General features: G+C 39.7%; 1 protein-coding gene across 1 annotated transcript in view; it reads right to left on the reverse strand.

Annotated features, from left to right (window-relative positions):
• Window positions 1–20,577, reverse strand: part of LOC103175452 (alpha-1,6-mannosylglycoprotein 6-beta-N-acetylglucosaminyltransferase B) — a 231,129-nt gene that overhangs the window by 26,352 nt on the left and 184,200 nt on the right. The window contains exon 10 of the mRNA XM_042342522.1: window positions 5,493–5,626. Coding sequence (XP_042198456.1) covers window positions 5,493–5,626 — 134 coding nt within the window. The remainder of the gene's footprint in view (window positions 1–5,492; window positions 5,627–20,577) is intronic.

Consider the following 20,577-nt stretch of genomic DNA (forward strand, 5'->3'; position numbering starts at 1 on the left):
GACCACCGCGGCAGCCAAATTGTGCCACAAAAACGTCCACGATGCTCACAAATAATTTCAACTGCAAAATCTGAAGGCAATGGCAAGTAAATGTGTGGAGCGGTGGCTGAGAAGGAGGCGCGACGTGCTTTTGTTCAAACTATTATCGGAAGCACTCAGCAATGTAGTTGAGAGGGTGACAGAAGTCAAAGGGAAAACCTATTACTATGAATCTACTTTAACTAGCCGCTGCACGGTGAAAAATGCAACCCATGTTGTTATTTTGTTTTTGTTGGGTAACTGCAGGACGAAAGCTTCAGAATTTATGTCATCTGTTCGTTCCACTTGAACTGCACGAAGCGCTGTGTATTTCCGTCTGCGCTGGGACACATCAAATGACTTCTTTCAGTTGTAAAACACAATTTTACAAATGAGATCTCAGCATGAAAGGCAACAGTTCTGGACCTAATAACCTGCCTGCCAATTCCAGCATCAGTTTGCTGACGCAGAAAATAATTCCCCCCCCCTCACCCACCACAAACCAAAGCTTCTGATTTGCCTTTTATTTCGCAGGTACCATCGCTGTATTTCTGAGCTCCAAGCGTACGGCAGAGCTAGGGTTTGAAATGAATGAATGACAATAATAACAATATAATAATACGCTAAACTCAAATATCACTTGGTCATTGATCTCATTGCACATTTGTGGCTGATGCAGGCCAGTGCCATCTTTTCTACGAAGCAGCAGTCATTACACCTCAATGTATAAAAAACCTTTGAGACTTTAGCTGTGATAAGGTGTTAGATGTATCGCAAGGATCAATATTTATTATTAATTGTGATGTAAGGAAAAGGGTAACAGCTGGCCGAATCACAGCCCTTGCTTTGAGAATCGAGTGCAAAATGATGAGGTTAATTAATACGGATCAAGATAGAATGCACTATTTAACAAAGGTTTAATTCTAAGGCATATTTCGGCTGAATTTGTTAATCCAGCATAAACGTCATTGAGTAGAGGTGATTGCCATACTCACAATGTTCAATGCCTTTCTTAGAAGCATGGTTAAAATGCACCACAGTGTCATATTTCACCTGCTGAGTGCCTTGTAATACAGTGCTGCATTAATAATAATCCTTGGTTTTGATTAATAAAAATCCTTGCCATTGAAGTAGTGCCTTATCAAAGCGCTTCACAGAGTATACTGTAAATGGAATTGACTGTATAGTTTGTTGGCAAAATGCAGCAGCCAATTGCACAAAGCCGTGTCCCGCAAACAGTCGTGGATTGAGTGACCAAATTATTTTTATTTATTTTGAAGGAATTATGGAAATAATTTACCCCCGGAAAAGCGATCCGCCAATCGATTATCAACTGGGTTCCTACTTACTACTAGGTAAACAGAGGCATATGGAGTAAGGAAACTTGGCCAGTGTTCCACCCTGCCGGGAATTGAACCCAGGTCCTCTCGCTTGCGAGGCGAGTGCTCTAACCACTAAGCTACAGGACTCCACCAAGTAAGATTACAGGAGACTGTACGATTCTAAATTTCATTTTGAAATAGAAAGAATCCTTGAAACACTTTCAACACTACTAATAAGTGAAAGACTAGACATTTGCATAACTGCAGCTAAATCTGTACCTTTCAAGTGCTCACATGAGAGGAATCAATCTCGTTGTCAGAAAAGCCGAATTTGGATGTGACCAATATTCCTCTTGACAAGGGAGTGATGTGTTACACATTATTGTTGAATGATGGAAATAAACTGCTCGTGGTTGTGATGGTATCAGAGAAATTAGTGAGCACTCAATCCTTTTTTTCAATTTGCATATCAGTGGGAGAAATTATAATTTCTATGATCCTGAAAGATTTTTGAAGTGCATCACCGATCACTGCGTGATGTGTAGTGACTGTGTAACTGTAGGCTAACACGGAATCCAAATCGCGCCAAGCTGGATCCGGCAACAAAGAAGTCAATGACCGTTTAATTGGAAGATTGATGGCCAGGACTCTAGGAGGAACTCCCTTCTCTTTTCAATCAGTGTCGCTAGTTCTTCAGCAGACAAATGGGACCATGGTTTAACATCTTGCCCAAAGATAGCATTTCCGACATTGCAGTGCTCCCCCCAAAACTGAACCAGTGTCAGCCTGGACTATGAGTTCAAAGTCACATGGCTTCAACTTGCAACCTTCTGACCCAGAGCGAGAGCGCTATTGAGTCAAGCTATTGCTAGTATTGCTAGTTTGTGATAAATGTCAATTATCCAAGAATTTACACTGCATCTTGTTAATCAGAATAAAAACATGCTTTGAGTTGAATGCGTTCTTTGTGCAGTATAGCTATCAGTAAATATAACTTGCTATAAGCTGCGGACAAAATTAACCAATTAATATAGACTATCATATTATTCACTTAAAAAATATGTTGATCAGTTCGCAAAATTAAACTATCATCTTTCATATTCTGCCAATTACAATTGCTCCAGCAGATAGCTGACAGTACAATCAGTTGCTAAGCTTGCATGCAATTGTCTATACATTTCAAGTGGAACGGTTATTCTATTAATAACTGACTGCAGCACATTAGCAATGCTAACCATCTGTAAGTAGCCGTGAGATACTGGAGATGCAGCGAATCTGGAAGAGAATCCAATGTACTCTGAAATTAGATTTTGTTTTCCCCCCCATGAAGAATTCACATTTTTATATTCAGAAGGCCATTGAATGGAGAATTTCAGTTAACAAAAATGACCTTTAAAGTAACTTTAACCTCCTCCACCGGAACGGTTGCTGCACAATCGCAATTTCCCTTCTTCAATCATTCTTATTAAGGAAACATTGCAGGATTTCCAATGAATTAGTTGACTGAGCAAATGTTTCCATTTGGTTGAAAAAGATCAGCCAAACGGTCACGGATTAGTTCAGTATAATCAGATACTGCAAATTGTGAAACACAGTTTGTCCTTTAAATTCCCTTATAAAATACAGAATGAATTTTCTCACAAAATATATCCCGCTGACTGAATTTTACTCAAATTTACTTTTCTTTAGTCCATCAGAGAATGTTCGCACATTGTTATCTCTGGCTTTTAAGAAGAACAGGCTTTTTCTCGCTCTTAATGAGATTTTTAGTTTTATTTTGCTGGTTTCTAAAACTCTCCCAATCTTCAGATTTGCTGCTTTCCTTGGCAGTTTTATAAGCCTTTTCTTTTAATTTGATGCTTTCCCTAACTGCTCTAGTTAGCCACGGATGAATTGCTTTCCCTATGGTACTCTTATTCCGCAAGGGAATATGCAACCGCTGAGAATTTTGCACTACATCCTTAAATATTTGCCACTGTTGGTCTACATTTTTACCTCTTAATCTTATTCCTCAGTCTATTTTACCTAAATCTTTCCTCATACCTACAAAATTAGCCCTATTTAAATTCAGGATACTTGCCTCGGATTTAACTATATCCCTGTCTAACTTAATGTAGAATTCAATCATATTGTGACACTCTGCCCTCGAGGAGTCTTAATACCTACCCTGCCAACTCGTCCTGTTTCGTTACACAAAACAAGGTCTAGGATGGCCTGTCCCCCAGTTGGTTCCTCAGCTGCTCTAGAAAGTTATCTCTCATACACTCAATGAACTCTTCTTCTAACCTACTTTTGCCGATTTGGTTTTCCCAATCTATGTGGAGGCTGAAATCACCCACTATTATCGCTTTACCTTTCCTACATGCTCCACTGATTTCTTGATTGATACCCTGTGCTACATTGTGATCGCTGTTTGGGGGTCTATAAACCACTCCCATTAATATTTTCTGCCCTTTATTATTTTTTATTTTTATTTCCACCTATATTGTCTCGACCTCCTGGTCATCGGATTTCAGATCCTTCCTCTCCACTGCTTTTATTTCATCCCTAATTAACAGGGCTACACCCCCACCTCATTTCCCGCAGTGCCTATTTTTCCTGTAAAGATGTCCCTAAACACTTCACAGGATATACTATATAGTGGAGTGACTGTGTATTTTGTGGCTGAAACAAGTGCTTTGCTCTGAGCAATGGGTTGTAAAACACTGACTCTTCCCCTCAAACGCACAAATACCAGATTGCACGATAGTATTTCGTAGTGAAGCATTTTGATCTTAGCCCACACGAGGAACCGTTTAATGGAAAATATGAGTAATAATAATAAAATAATCCTTGCATTCAAAATAGCGCCTTTCATATTGGGAAGTCGTCTCATAAGTGCTTCACAGAATTTATTGCAAAGTGTAGTAATTGTTTGTTTGTAAGTAATACCTACCTTGAAAAGAAACGGAAGATGGGTACCAAAATGGCAATATGGGGTTCTTTCTGGACTAACTATTGACAGTCATTTATTAACATCATTTAATATTGGTTACTAAGTTGTGTGGCTAATGGGGAGGAGAAGAGAAATTACAATACAAAAAAATCAGTTTCGAACAATAGAATGTGCTCCAATTTTAAAAAAAACTCACTTCTAAACAACAGCAACAGCAAATAACAACAACAAATTACATTTGTATAGTGCTTTTCACTCAGGAGGACGTCCCAAGGCACTGGAAGAAACCAGGTAGCACAAAAAGAATGGGAACATAATTTCTTCAAAAAAAAAAAAATCGGTCACTTCAATCCACGACTGTTTGTGGGACACTGTTGTGTGCAATTGGCTGCTGCATTTTGCCCATAAAATAAACAGCCAATTTGCTTTACGGTATATTCTGTGAAGTGCTTTGAGACATCTCGAAGACGTGATAAGCTGCTATATCAAATGCAAGGATTCTTATTATATTAGAAACTATTAGTGGCTATTAATCGATCCTAAATGTTATTAGGTTCTCTCTTAAGTAAAGTAGCCTCTACGAGTCAACATTTAACAGATTGCAAATTGATTTTGCTTCTTAATAAAGTCAGAATTGAAGCGAATTTAAAAGCGCCACCATATTCTTCAAAAATTAGATCAGCTACACTTAACGTTGACAGTGTTACTCTTATTACTCTTTGACACTACTACACTATTACTGTTAGATGCTACAAATATCAAACACTTAATGATACTAACCGATTTAAGTTTGAGCTTAGCTAGAATTGCAATGAAGTCAAAAGTTTTTTTCAAGAGAGTACCAAAATGGATAAGAAATCCAAGTAATAATAATAATATTGCATTTGATATAGCACCTTATCATGTCTTCGAGACGTTGGAAAGTGAATTGCCTGTATATTTTGTGGGTGAAATGTCCTCACAAACCATTAACCAAGGGAACAGGAAAACCTAAAACTTTCAGATTCAGATAGGATAAATCCAAATGCAAGTATTATTCGTAATAAATATGAAAAATATTTCAGATGAACGAAAATGCATTCCATTATACTGCAGCACGACTGGAATTTGGCTCCACATAGGGCCGATTAAAGGAATAGTGAGCCCTATGTGGAGCAATAAAAGGCATGTTTTGCTTTGGCTACTTTTTAAAAATTTTAAGATTGGCATTAACTTACGAAACATCGTCATGTACTGCTTTGGGTTGAGATTCCAATGCCCCCAGTTTGTGCGATATCCATGGATATTTGCATAATCCTCAAAATTGTACGCTGGCTCAGTCCCAAAAGTATCGATCACTCGAATGTGGCATCTGAATAACAAAAGAGCGAACACGTTAAAGGAAAGCACATCTTAAGCAAGTGGCAATTTGTTCAGTTGGGCATACACTTTCACCAGATACACAAAGCCGTTGATTGAGGAGTGAAGAGAGCTAGATTGTCACAGAATATGAAATACTCTCCTACTTACTCAGAAAAGAAATTTGCCGTTTCATTTTTTTAAAAAAATGAGTAGTTGGGGATCAATCATTAAAAAGTCCCCTCTTGTTTCGGGCCTGACAATGAATAGCGAAGTGAAAGCTTGGTGATCAGAATTTACAGTGCGCTCACTCTTGCTTGGCCCCTCTATTAATATATCTCTCTACATCAAACCAAATAGCTTCTCACATGTACACGTGATTGGTTGAACTCAAAAATAACTTGGTTGTGAGAACGTATTTCTGAGTTATTTTTGATTTATTATTTTTTAAAGTGCATCCCTTTAACTTTGGTTCACCTTATTTTTATTCTTTTAAACTGCTGCGTAAAACAAACCATTAAAATTAAAGTTAAATAAGTTACAAAAAATAGTTTGTGGGTAATTAACTCAATAGTCACTATTTATTGCGCTTCAAGTGATCTGATGCTTTGTTGCCCCAAAACGTACCAGCCCTACCTATTAGGTTATATAACTGTGCCCACAATCTTCAACGCATTGAGTTCACAACAGTTATGCCTACTAATAATAATAACAATCCTTATATTTGACATAGCGCCTTATCGCATCATTGATATGTCTCAAAGTGCTTCACAGAAGATACTGTAACGTGGATTGACTGTGTATTTTGTGGGTGAAACACCCACAGTTTCACTAGTCCTCGACAGCGGACTGAGAATGCTTCCTTAAATTGCCAAGCATATTGCCCAAGCTGCAAAGGTGAATAGGACAAGCGCTGCATCAACTGGTCCCTGTTGCTCAGGCATTCATTTCATAGAGCATCTGGATAAAGAACTTCCTATTCCATTCAAATAGCCTCAGGACATCCTCTACACGCTTGAAATTCCACCTAATAGTCAGCCGCAAGGCCAAACGTTGTAAGATTGCACAGAATTGTGGAAAATTCTTAAACTTAGTCTTCACTCGGAGAGCCACTTCATTTTGAGAGCTGAAGAAAACCGGCTTCCAAATGAATATCGAATTTGAGAATGTATTAATTCTTGATTTCTCAACAAATTCTTCAATTCTGTCTTCAATTTAAAGATTGGTTAAGAAGCTAAGATATTCTTAAAATCTACACTTATTTGGAAGTCAGTTTTCTTCAGTTCTCAAAATAGATTTTAAGACATAATGGTCTTACAGGCTACGACTTGGTGGAATTTCGGGCCCACACAAGTATTAACATCCCACATGGGAACAAAGTGATTCTCAGTTCCTTCGCCACAAATTCAAATCTACAAATTATATGTTTCTCCGTTAACTTCTTACGATTCAATATCAAGGGCATTGATAGTATTAAAATTCCTCACAGAATGACTTAGCTATTTTACACTGTGTGGTAATTTTACAAGGTACAATTATTTTGCCTTCAGAAGATAATGAGTTTTCTGGTGCAACAGAGATCTTATCAATGGAGTAGATTAAGTAGTTATTAAAACCATTTCAATTCACAGTTGTCGAATCACATTGCAATTAACAGAAGATGGTGCTAGCCATTGGAACTCAAACAAATTGCCTTTTAAATATCCAATCAGTGATTTAAGCCCTTGAGCCCTTGTAGTTCATTTCCCAGCATAGAACACGCAATACTACTTTGTCTGATTGAGCTCATTCATGGCGATTGAGGTTGTTGGCATAATGGCTCACACGCTGCACAGTGCAAACTCTGGTTGTTATAATAATAATACTAATCCTTGCATTTGATATAGCGCTTTTCACGTCGGGAGGACGTCCCAAAGCGCTTCACAGAACACACTGTAAAGTGAATTGACTGTATATTTGTGGGCGAACGCGGCAGCCAATTGCGCACAGCAATGTCCCACAAACAGTCTATAGACTAGAACACCATAGAACTCGTGAAACATAAGAATAATAATCATTGCATCTGATGTCTTCTTCCAAATGAACGAGTTTTCTCTCGCACAAACATTGACCACTGCTTTTCTTTTAAATAAAGTGGACCATCCCAATTCTGATGAGTCTGAATTAGGCAAAGCTTGAATTATTTTAAAGATGATGTGGCACATTGAAGCTGAAGTAGCAGGAGAGAGGCCTATATATTTTCCACAGATGCTGTATTTTCCATCTCAACTGTGTCATTGTTGGCTCGGTGGAGCAGCAAAGAGGTTGCTAGGTACTTCCTCAAAGGCACAGGTGAAGGGCTGGAAGAAGAGTGATGGCAGAACACTCCAGCACACACCCCGGTCACTAGCTAAAGAGCACCATCGGTGGAGGTCTGAGATCAGGAACAGCCCATTCGCTGGTTTGTGAAAGGTACATAGCCTGGAGCAATCATTTGAAGGGAACCACAACCAAAAGCAACTGGTCTCCAAACTATCGTTCAGTTCAGAGCAATTCTGTGGCATTCATCCCTAGAATCCCACATCTTTCAATGGTATCAAAGTCAGTTGTGATAAAAAAAACTAGATTATAACAATCTGATATACACAAACACTCTTGTACAGAAATCACAGACAATCTGTTGACTGCAACATAGTACCTATATGGTTCTCAAAGGCCACATTCCAGAAAAGGCACTGTTTGTAAATACATTTGAATAGCGCCTTTCACGGTGGGGGCTTGGCACTGCTGGCTGGGCAACCAGAAATAGAATAGTACAAGAACCACTGTTGAGACAGATACATCTTCAACCGATTCAATCAAACTTTTAGAATGTCACCACAGGGTTCGACACAATTGGGTTACTTCATTATCCGAGATCAGTCCAGTGTTATCAATCGATCTCAGTGGCCCTGTCACTGTTTGGTTGTCCCTCTGGCTACTGGTTGCTACTGCAACACAATGGATGTTGTGATGTTTACTGGGACTCACTGCGTTCAAATGGGATCTGTACCACAACTGCTTTCCTTATGCAGATGTGGGTACCTCAACCCATCACCTTGAGGCCTTTTCAGCGATTGCATTTTTTATGTGAGAACTAGTCTGCTATTTCAGTGCAGATAATGTACGTCTGCAGTGACAGAAGATTGCCTCTGATTTAGTTCATCGCACACATGACAAGCTCTCAGCAGCAGCGCAGGACAATTCAGAATCAGCTTAAGGTTCAATAGCAATTCGGCTGTGAAAACTTAAATAGCCCTCGCCTTTCGAAAACTGTTCCACCAACACAGGACTAACCAGTCATTGACTCAGTGTTTGTTTCAAAACAGTCCAAAACAAACATAGCTCTAGTTCTTTGGACAATAAATGCATAGCATCATAGCACTGTACGATATAGATTCTGCATTGAAATTGGTCTCACATTTTACATGGACAACCACTGCAGCTCACGTTGTTATCAGTTTACATCCTATTTTAGTTTGGAATAATAACAACTTGATTTTATATAGCACCTTTTATCTAGGGTTACGTCTTGGAGAGCTTCACACTAGCATACTTGGATGCTGAGCAAGGGAGGAAAGAGGCTGACCATAGGCACCTTCAAAGAGATCAGTTTTAAGGTGGGATTTAAAGACAGATAGATAGGAGGCGTGTTGGATAGAGGCGGAGATTAGGGGCATAATGACTGAAGTTGTGGCCACCAGTGTTGACACGGAGGGGGTGGGCGGCATGCGACAGGCCTGTGTTAGCTGAATGGAAGGGGAAGGCAGGGGAGTAAGTACAAGCAGATCAGAGAGATAGGGAGGTGCCAGGACATGAAGGAATTTAGATTCAACACTTAATTACCAGTAAAAGGTATAGGCTGCTAGTAAAAAGAAGAGTTAAGGTCACCTCTTTTTGCATATTGCTGCGGAGGATGAATTCCTGGGTTAAATTGCAAAATAAAATTAAAACGTCAGCTGCTGGAAGTGTGGTGCATTGCTGCTTGAGACAATGCTCATTAAATCAGTCAATAGCGGTTCTGAGAGGAAATTTTTAAAAACCCACTGAAATGTACCATAATATTGATTATTGAACTGAGGAGCCGTTTTCGCTCTTTTACAGTAAAGATTATCAGAACTGATAAAGAGCAACTAAATCAAAGACACACAGAGCCTGTGATCACCCATATACCTTGCAGCTCCAAAATCTATTTTGAGTTTCCTGCTGCAGCTATCAATTTGCTGTTATATTATTGTGCCTTGAAGAATATAGCCACAATATTCGATCGTGGTGCGGTGGCTGACTGGAGACGCGATAACTGTGACAAAAATATTAAGAATAGCTGAGGCTAATTATCATTTTGCAGTCCACGGCCATCGTTCTGTTCTGGAAGGTATTTGAAAGCCAATCCGCAGGACCACATAGGACAATGGAGCATTAATGGTTCATTCTAGAGCCTTTCAGGAAAGGGGGAGATAGTTTGAATAAATTGGACATCAGCCACACATTCACTTCTAAATCTGCCTCCTCCCTCAGCTCTGTGAGTAAGTGACCAAAGACCCGAAATTCTCCCTGGTCTTAGCCTGTGAGACCATTCACCTGTAAGGTTTAAGAAGGTGCAGAATTGCGGAAGTTCCTTAAATCCAGTCTGAATCTGACTCTGTTTAAAAGATACAGTGCAACAAACAGGAATTATGAAGTCTCTTCTGTCTCCCACTAAAAATAATGAGAACCATTTTACAGGAGAAAGTCATACTGCCTGGAGCTAGATATATGCTTACAAACTGTTTCAGAAAGCTGCTGTTTATCAGTGGGAATAGATTCAGGGCTGAGTTGTAAAGTACAAGATGTTTACAATGCCCTGTTACCCTCCCTTTTTTTTCTTACAATGAATTTTTATCTTCTGTGGTTTTGTTGGTCAGTGCACTGTAGAAAAAAAATACTTGGGGTAACATGACTTTGTGCACATCTTGTACTATCGACTAACACCCAGTTGTCAGTCAATTGGCAGATCGCATCTTCTGGGGGTAGTAATCCCTCCAAAAAAATAATAAAATAATACTTTGGTCACTCACTCCATGAATGTTTGCGGGACACTGCTGTGCGTAATAGGCTGCCACGTTTCGCCCACAAAATATACAGTCAATTCGCTTTACAGTATATTCTGTGAAGCGCTTTGAGACGTCTCGAAGGATTGATAAGGCGCTATAACAAATACAAGGATTATTATTATTATTATTAATCACAGCTTGTTCATTTTCCTGGAGTGACTGCGTCAACCTATGTATATCCCAATGGAGGGTTACAGTGTGGCACTGGCAGCTGATTGACACTATTTTCAGAGGTTATTACAAAGTCCCTGAATCGTAATGAAACAAATTGTGGGCGAAACGCAGCAGCCAATTGCTCACAGTTGTATTCAGTATTTTATACAATATTCGAGTTATTTTTTTTAGTTCAATATTACGTTCTTTAAACTTTACTTGTAAAGGTTTCAAAAAGGATCTGCTTTCATATCAAATCAAAGCATTTCAGCAATAACTAACCTTCCTCAAGATTAGAATGACAGGATATAGGATTTGGTGCGAAAGACTCAACATTGTCAAAAGGATTGCAATAAGCAAATAATGAAATGCTTACTATTTATTCCAACCTGGTCTAAAAATCTCCATTGTTAATTATTCTGATAAAATCTAGGCTATTTTTTCCCCCCAAAGATAGTCGGTATCTTTGCAGCTTTCCCCCTTGTGATCTGACAAATAATTGCTCTATTCACAATTTTTTCAGGAGTAGGGATATAATATTAGACCATCACAATGCTATTGCTATATTAAAGTTGACTGTAGCTGATCATCTTTTAAAATGATCCCCACCGACTCGGCCATTCCCTACGCTCAGCAGGCACCGGCCTGCTTTATGCCACCGCTCTATCTGCCCCACCATTGGCAGAGGTGGGCTTTCAGCCTATCTGCCCACACTCTATGGAACTCTCTCCCGGAGCCCCTCCGACTCACTTTCTCCCTCATCTCGTTTGAGGTCCGTCTCAACGTATTCCTCTTTGACCATGATTTGAGTCATCGTTCCCCACCCCACCCCCAGCTCGGGTGCCTTGGGACTTCCTCCTGACATGAAAGGCCCTGTATGAAGGTAAATTTGTATGGTATTGTAAAAATAGCATACATCACACAGGAATATTCAGATGTGTTCTGTTACTGAGAAGTGCTCTTGGTGCAAATTGCTTCGCTGGCAACATCCATCATTCCCTTTGGGCCTTTCATCTGTATTCAACGTTGAATCATCCCTTTCATCTGATGTGAGTAAATGAGAGCATTTTCAGAAGGAACGTTTCTAGATTTTCATCCACAGAGTTCTTTGCAGATGCTACTGCATCTACAGCACTTCATGTTCTGCGTGTCCTAGCGATTACCTTAAAATATATAAATGCAGTGCTCACAACTGAACATGTCAAAGGTGAAAACAATAACTTGGTGTTGCTGCATGTGAAACAATTTTATCTTCTTATGATCTATTCCGAGCATTGAGTCTGTTGTCAGGCCACTGACGTGTAGGTGAAATGATTGTTCCATACTTATTTTTTATTTTAGCTGGGCCCATCTTCAGCAAGGGGTGGCAACCATGTCAGACCGGCCTTTTTTTGTACTGAATGTTTCTGTGTAAGCAGCTGCCAGATACACAAGGGAACGTTTGAAAACAAATTATTCTGTGTGAAAAGACATAGATTTTATAATGACTGACAAGGATTCCTCAGTGATCTAATGTGGGCTTTACAGTTCAGTAAGCAGAGCCAATCAAAGACATTTCTGTACAACTTAACATGTAGAAATATACACATTTGGAAACATTTCAACCCAATGACTCATCTTCCTGTGGTTTTGTTTTAATCCAAAATAAAAAATAGTGTCCTCTCTAGCCTGTATGTTAGATTTTATTTAAAACAACATTGAAAGAAAAATATTACTGCTGTGGCTTATTGATTAATTTTTTGGTGTTGCCAAACCAACTTTGGTATAAAAAAAGAAGCAAGAAAACTCATCCATGAAATTGTGAGGTGTGCAAAGTAACAATTTATTAAATGTTTCTGTAAGTGACAAACCGTAATTCATCCAGAATTTAACCAGGTGTAATAAGGCTGTCTCTCTTTCAGGTGTAATTACACCTGGAAGAGAGACAGCCTTATCTAGATTGTTTCCTCCGAGGTCTGATATTCCACTGAATCTTAGCTTGCGAGACCAAAAATGTAACATTGCACAGATTTGTGGAAAATCCTTATATTCAATTTTCATTTGGAAGCCATTTTATTTTTTTGCAGCTTTCAAATTAAGACTGAATTTAAGAATTCAATGCCACCCTGCACAATCTTATATGAAGGCAAACATGGCTTTACAGGCTAAAGACTAGGTGGAATTTCAGACTGGGGTCTTTGAATTCAAGGGTTACGACGACGACAACAACAACAACTTGCATTTACATAGTTACTTTGCAAGCGAGAGACCTGAGTTCAATTCCAGGCAGAGGGCGAAACCTTGGGCAAGTTTCCTTACTCCACACAGAGCCTAATAATAATCCCTCCAAAACCAAAAACAATAATAAGTTGGTCATTTTCAATCTACGACTGTTTGTGGGACATTGCTGTGCGCAATTGGCTGCCGCGTTCGCCCACAAATATACAGTCAATTCACTTTACAGTGTGTTCTGTGAAGCACTTTGGGACGTCCTCCCGACGTGAAAAGCGCTATATCAAATGCAAGGATTATTATTATATTATTACTTCTCTCACTGGGGATTAATTTCTTTAAATAACACTGGGGATGTAAAGTGAGCAGTGAAGAGCAACCTCAACTCCCCCTCCCACCCCACACACACACAAACATTATTTTGAAGCCTTCAAGTTGATTATAAATTTGTTGTCTTATTTCCAGAAACACGCTCAAACCAAATGGTAATTGCTGGCTGGTTGGGGAGTGAAATCAAACACTTTAGTTCCGCTGGAAAATAAATTGCAGTTTAATTGACAAGAAGCAAGTGAACTAACTAATATACTCTCTTCGTTCCATGACAGTACAGTGGATAAATGTAATTTAACTCACTTCTTTTTCTTCCATTATTTTTCAAGCCGAGCAGCAAACATATTAAAGTTAAATTACATTCATCGGTAAATAAATTACTCATCAACCATAACTCCTCGAAGATTAAAATTGTTAGTGCAATATAGTAAGGATCCTACGATGCAAAGGTTAAGAGGGCCATGAAAATGTGCATCCCCAGATAGAGGAGAAGACAGAGGAGGTGGAGGAGGGAGCAGAGGAGATGGAGGCAAAGCACTCACCTGCTCACTCCTTCCCTCATCCCAAAAACACGTTGTACCTTGAGACATTCCCTTCTGAAAGGTATCCCTTACTTTACAGCAAACTTCCCACCCGCATCTGACGCAGTACTGACCATGTACTGACTCATCCGCCTCTTTTCCCTCTGTAATGCCTTGATCCGAGTGGCTTTGTGCAGTTTCCACTGTTACGCAAATGAAAAAGTGAAATCTCCAACCCAGTGTCCAACAATCTACAGCCCAGCACTTCTGAAGGACCTGAGATATGAGGGCAAAGAGAAGGCAGACCCAGGATTATACAGCAGGAGGCACTGTCTGGTCATCAGGCTGAGAGAGACGCATTATTGGCCCAAGAGCTGCCATGTCATGTCCAGTTTAAAACGACAGGACCGAAAATTCTAATGACCTCATCAGTGCGTATTGAAGCAACATCAATAGAGGTGTAAGATTGTTGTTTACCACTCAATTCCCGAGCAAATAGCTGAAGTGACTTTGACTCTTGTCACGTTCTATTATTTGGACAAACACACTCGCAGGAAATTGCTGATTATGTCAATCTCGGACTGGAATTGCAAGCCATGAATCCTATTAACTTTTTGTCCTTCTTCGAGGACTTTTAACGCTTAACACTCATTTACTTTCAAAGCGGCGCTTTTCTGGTCTCTCGCTGGTGCACGTAGCAAAATACATCAGGTTGTCGAAAAGGGTTACGATGCCGCAAAAAAAGGTTTTGCTTTTAAGAGTGTGGATGAGTTTAAATATCCAGGCACGCTCTCCTCTTTATCCTCAGGGTCACCACGTTGGGTTGGGTTAGGTCAGTATTACACGGACAACCACTTTGGCTCAGCTTTCAAAGCGATTTTGTTTAGCCCAAAATAAGTAATCTACTGTTGTTACTACTATGATTAATAATAATCCTTGCGTTTAATATAGCGCCTTTTACCTCAGAAGGGCATCTCCAAGCGATTCACTGAATTTACTGTAAAATGTAGTACCTGCGTATTTTGTGGTCGAACATCAGTAAATAGTAAGTGTATAATAGTGTATACAGAAGATGTTTTAATCCTAATTTTATTTATTTCGTCCAGTCTGTATTGTTCATATGAATTGTGCCCATAATAATAACAGTTCCCCATATAATAAAACTCTGCTTTTCATATACATATACCACCTAGAATGTTAATATGTCTCAAAGCACTTCACATGGAATTGCTTTCTCTTGTAGTAACTCTTCTTAATAGCAATCATGGATATACATTTCAGCGCATCTGTGAATCGGAGTTTGAATTGAGTTTTGTTTGCAGAGACATACAAAAGCAATGCTTTCAATGACAGATTAATAAGCCTTTTTGATTTACCAGTAAAAGTCTCATAAATCAAGATGCTGGGCAGCACTTGTGAACTGTAGTGTCTTTCACACTTGTGCAAAGTAAACCCACTGTTATCAGGCAATAAGGTCCATTTGTTTAAGCAAAAAAAGGCCATTAGAGAGATTGTGTCTAGAAGATGGGCATGTGGCACAGCAGAATTTTCCCAATGCTATAGCACAGCCCTGTATGCCAAGCAACTACAGCTTTTCTGAACAGTTTGATCAGCGCAGAAGAATCAATGACATGATTTGGCATCAGATGACTGCATCGGAAAGAACTTTAAATCTTGACTTCGGATCTCCTAATGGCTTCCATCCAGTAGCGGTGAATTAATGCACTGGAAAAAGGTCACTTCACAACAAAATAGATGTCACTGCATTGCACCAACTGATGCTGTAAATATTTGTAGCAGTAATTTGGAGGTGCCGATTCTTTCTGCATTGGCAATTCAGTAATAATTCATTCCCTGGGCCTATTAGCTAGTCTCCAAATTTAGTTTGAGCCTGAAAAAAAATAATTATAAAACCCTTTCCCCATTCGGCTCCTTTTTCACAGGAAACTTCACCTTCAGTTGGCTTTGAGCTGGAGTAATGCACAATATATTTCATTTCTACTTGAGAAATTATTTACAATTGCTGCTTCCAGTAATCTGTTTCAGATCATTTTTATAAATTCAATAAGAAATAACCAGTCATCATGCAATAGAATTGTGTTGATTCAGCTACAGGGCCTTTGTTGACTATATTACTGCAATAGAAATTAGATATTACAGGAGGAGGTGGAAGACAAAAGTCAACACTTATATCAGTGGATGATAACCTCTGAGTTATGGCTTGACTGCAGGCCAGTTTCGGCAACAAATGACAAGAATAATCACAGACTGTTTTTCCGAGTATTCGCTTCAACACATGCATTGATAAGACTCAACACAAATGGAATAACTATAGAGAAACAGAAAAATTACAACCATGACTTGCGCTAGGAATGGACGATCCCTGTTATTCCTCACCCTGGGTTGTGCTGTCGTTCGCTGACAGTACACCTGGATTGCGTTTTTTTTAAATAACTGAGAATTTATTTTAAACATTGCCAATTCACACGATCATCGGAGAGCTTGGTGGAAAAGTCAGTCCTACATTAAAAGACATATTGATATACTTTTCTACACAGCTCGCAATTCTTCCATTGTAGGATCTGCATCAAAGGTTGAAAAAAATAATAATAATGATAATTTGGTCACTGAATCCACGGCTGTTTGTGCGACACTGCTGTGCACTATTGGCTGCCGTGTTTCACCCACAAAATACACAGTCAATTCACTTTACAGCATATTTTGTGGAGTGCATTGAGTTGTCTCGAAGACATGTAAAAGCACTATTTCAAATGCAAGGATTATTATTATTATTGTTATTATCGACCCAACCAGCTCCGTAATTGCCTTTGGTTGTCACGTGGTTTTCCGTTTGGAGTGGAGTGCCCAGATTTTATTCTCCTCCAGACAATTTCAAACTTCTATACCGTGGGCTACCAGTTTACACTGGGTTGTCTACAGTAGGAGCACAGTTTGCAAATATAAATAGTCTTACAGTTACAGTACTATACATGTGTTGTCTGTTGCCTGTTATGAGAGTCTCTTCAGTGAACTTCTCTACTTCTCTAATTCTCTACCTAATTAATTCTCTACTTTCTGCAATTGAAAACTCATACAACAAATCTCAATCTCTTTGTGAACTTAATGTGCTTTGAATTTTCTGTCTTATATTTCCCCCAAATCCGTCTATGCTAATCTTTCCATCTTTCACATTAATGACTGTCAGCGTCTTTCTCTGTTTGTGATCCATCTCTTTGACAGGTCTGACAGTCGAGAGCATTCTCACTTTGTCAAAACTCTGCCTGCCCTCGACTCTTGTTCTGAGCATAATAAACCGTACCCTTCGTTCTCTTTTTCTCATTGTTGTTTTTTTTTTCGTCATCATTCTCTACGGCCTTTCTTTTTTTTAAGTATCAGCCACTTGTGAGCGTTCTTTCTCCCTTTCATTCAGAAATGAGGGTCTTTTCATTTCACTCTGAGGTGTTATAAATCTGTCTCCTGTGATCTCTTAGTGTTTCTAAGAGATAAAGACTGTGGCCCTCCTGATTGACTCGCTCCAGCGCCTCAGCACCTCAGGCTCTGGCAACATCAACCTCCATGGTTTCACACTACAACTCACCAGCCAGTCAGGAACCTGGGTGTCTTGTTCGACCCTCAACTGTCTTTTCTCCCCCACATTCAAGCCATGACCCACTCTGCCTTCCCTCACCTCCGTAACAACGCCCGAGTCCACCACTACCTCACCCCTCAGGCCGCTGAAACTCTTGTTCATGCCTTCATCACCTCCAGGCTCGACTATGCAAACCCCCTGCTTGTCGGCCTTCCCAACTCCTCCCTCCACAGTCTGCAGATAATCCAGAACTCTGCAGTTCATGTCCTCTCCCGCACCAAACTCCATGACCCCATCTCCCCCATTCTTGCCTGACTCCATTGGCTCCCTATCCTTCAGAGGATCCAGTTCAAGATCCTGGTCCTCACATACAAAACCCTCCATGGCCTTGCCCCACCCTACCCGTTCCCTCCGCTCAGCCGGCTCTGGCCTGCTCCATGTCCCCCAACCCAATCGCCCCATCAATGGCGGGAGAGCCTTCAGCCACTCTGCCCCCAATCTCTGGAATTCCATCCCCCAGTCACTCCACCTCGCCCCCTCCTTAGCCTCTTTCAAGTCCCACCTCAAGACCCTCCACTTCTACCACGTCATCGGCCACCCCCCTTCCCCTCCCCTCCCTTACCCCAGCTTGGGTCTGAAATGCTGTTCTCTGTCCAGCGCCTTGGAAAGTCCTCCTGATGTGAAAGACGCTATACAAATGTAATCTTGTTGCTGTTTCTAATGTTCTAACGCTTGTCATCTTTTATTCTTCATCAATGCGTATGACCCCTTAATGTGTAGGCGCAGAGCCACACATTATTTTGTGCAGATGACGACAGTAGTGGAAACATTTAATGGCACTATTCCCACTCAAATACAGCTCAGATATCCTGCCAGCAGTCAAGCACTTTGAGATACCCTTCTGATGTGAAAGGTGCTATATAAATAAAACTGTATTGCTCTCTTCCCATTTGTTGAACGCTTGTCTGCTATTCATTTTAGTTTTAAGTTCAAGGTTTGAAATGTTAGTTAGAACAGCAACACAACAGTATTATTGATAGAAAACCACCAATATTTCACCTACAAAATATACAATCACTCCACTTTACAGCATATTCTGTGAAGGGCTTTGAGACATCTCAATGACGTGATAAGGCGCTATATCAAATGCAAGGATTATTATTATTATTAATGTTGCTTACTTCGTTAATTGGAATTGTATTGGTCAAAATTGACTTGAAAACAAAACTATCCAATATCCACGAATCATCCAACTTGCCTTATCTAATGTTCCTGAGAATGGAACAATAGGCACCTGAAACCACAAAGGGCCTCATTCAGTCTCAAATGAGACCAGGATTTGAAAATTGACCCGGCAATTCACTTTACAAATATCTTTTTTTTTTGTGGAGGGGGGGGGCATTATGTAATTCTATCAGCATCTCCAACAGTGTTGTTAAAAATGCTCTGCCTGTACATTTAAACCTACCAGGTGGGAGAAATTCTAACCCGGGTCTAGATTGACTCTCTTTGTCTCACATTTCAGCCCTTCCAGAATTTGGCCCAATTGATGAATTGAGTCTTTACTTTTTTTCCATAATTCTTAAAAAGATACTTACAGAAAACCAGTTTCAAAATAAACAACAACAACTTGCATTTATATAGTGCTCTGCATGCTGGATGGTGTTTCAGAGCTCTTTGTATTAAATACTAGCTGTACCTGTCGCAGCTTCACTTGCAACCAAAGGATCCAATATGGAATGTAGATTGACACACAGACAGACATTTCATCTTTATCTATACTCATCTGGGAGGTCTCCTGTGGGAGGATTCCTTTTGGGAGGACTCAGTGGGAGGACTCAGCGCTTTAAAAATGTAATTTTGTTGTTGTTGCCGCGCCTTAGCTTTGTTTGTGTTCTTTATTTTGTTCCCACTGCTTGGCTACGTGGATGCTCTGTGACGCAGGATGCCACAGTGCCACGGTCAGCCGGTGTGGCCACCAGGTGTAATTGCAGTGCATGTGTACATACGTAGGTGCTCTGTGACCCACGATGCCACAGTACCACTTTGATTCGGCAGCCACCAGGTATAACTGCAATGAAAATTGCAAATGTGAAAATAACTCATGTACGATAGGAGATAACCAAAAACAAATATGCCCATGTCACTCCCAGAGGCAAGATCTTTCCGATGAAGTATAAATCATGTCTCTATATCAATCGGTTATTGAGATTCTTCTTGAAGTGCAGACAGACATTGGCGTTTTATTGGGATGGATAGACAGAAGATTATATTTTATATTTTAAAAAATGCCAAATTCTAGACGTCTTGAAATGCTACATACTTAAAATAAATCCAGGTGGAATTTCTCCCCCCTCAACATTAAAATTATAAAATTCAAGTTGTTATTCTTCAGTATGTGCCACGCTCAATATAAGATTCTCAGTTGTAGCAATAACTTCATTGCAAATGTTACTTAATCTTGGCTTCTGGTCAATTTTTGGGGGGTTCTTCTGTTATGGAATAATCTCTAGTACTTGTGCACATCTTATTATAACATACAGAAAATTGTACTTCTATAATTTTTTTTTAGCATTACACAATTGGTTTCTGCTGGTTAAACTCCAACAGTACCCCAAAAGGCAATCTGGGGTCCCTAAATTGTGGTTCTCACTAACCTGCACCTAATAATCTCTAGTATTGGGTAAGCAGAGTATACTTCTCCAGAGAGGGAGTGTGCATTCAATACATGTGTGACTCTCAATCTGGTTTGGATACTCTTAAACATAGTGATGGGATTCCGCATGTGTCAGACACCTATCTGATCAAAAATAAGCATTGAATAGCCGTGCCGACATGCACTTTAGATCTCATTTTGGGGCCTTTGGATTTTGTGCTCTTTAAAAATGTTGGTTCTTTATCTAACATCAGTTAGACAACTTGCATTATTCAGGACTCAAGACTTACAAGTTGTTGATGAACACTGAGTTCCATGGTAATAGAATAGTGAGTCAGAATTCAATCCATGGACACAAAATTTGGCTGGTTCCCAGGTTTAATATAAATTATT

This window comes from Callorhinchus milii, unplaced genomic scaffold (assembly GCF_018977255.1).
Source record: "Callorhinchus milii isolate IMCB2004 unplaced genomic scaffold, IMCB_Cmil_1.0 Scaffold20, whole genome shotgun sequence".
In the NCBI taxonomy this organism is placed as follows: Eukaryota; Metazoa; Chordata; class Chondrichthyes; order Chimaeriformes; family Callorhinchidae; genus Callorhinchus; species Callorhinchus milii.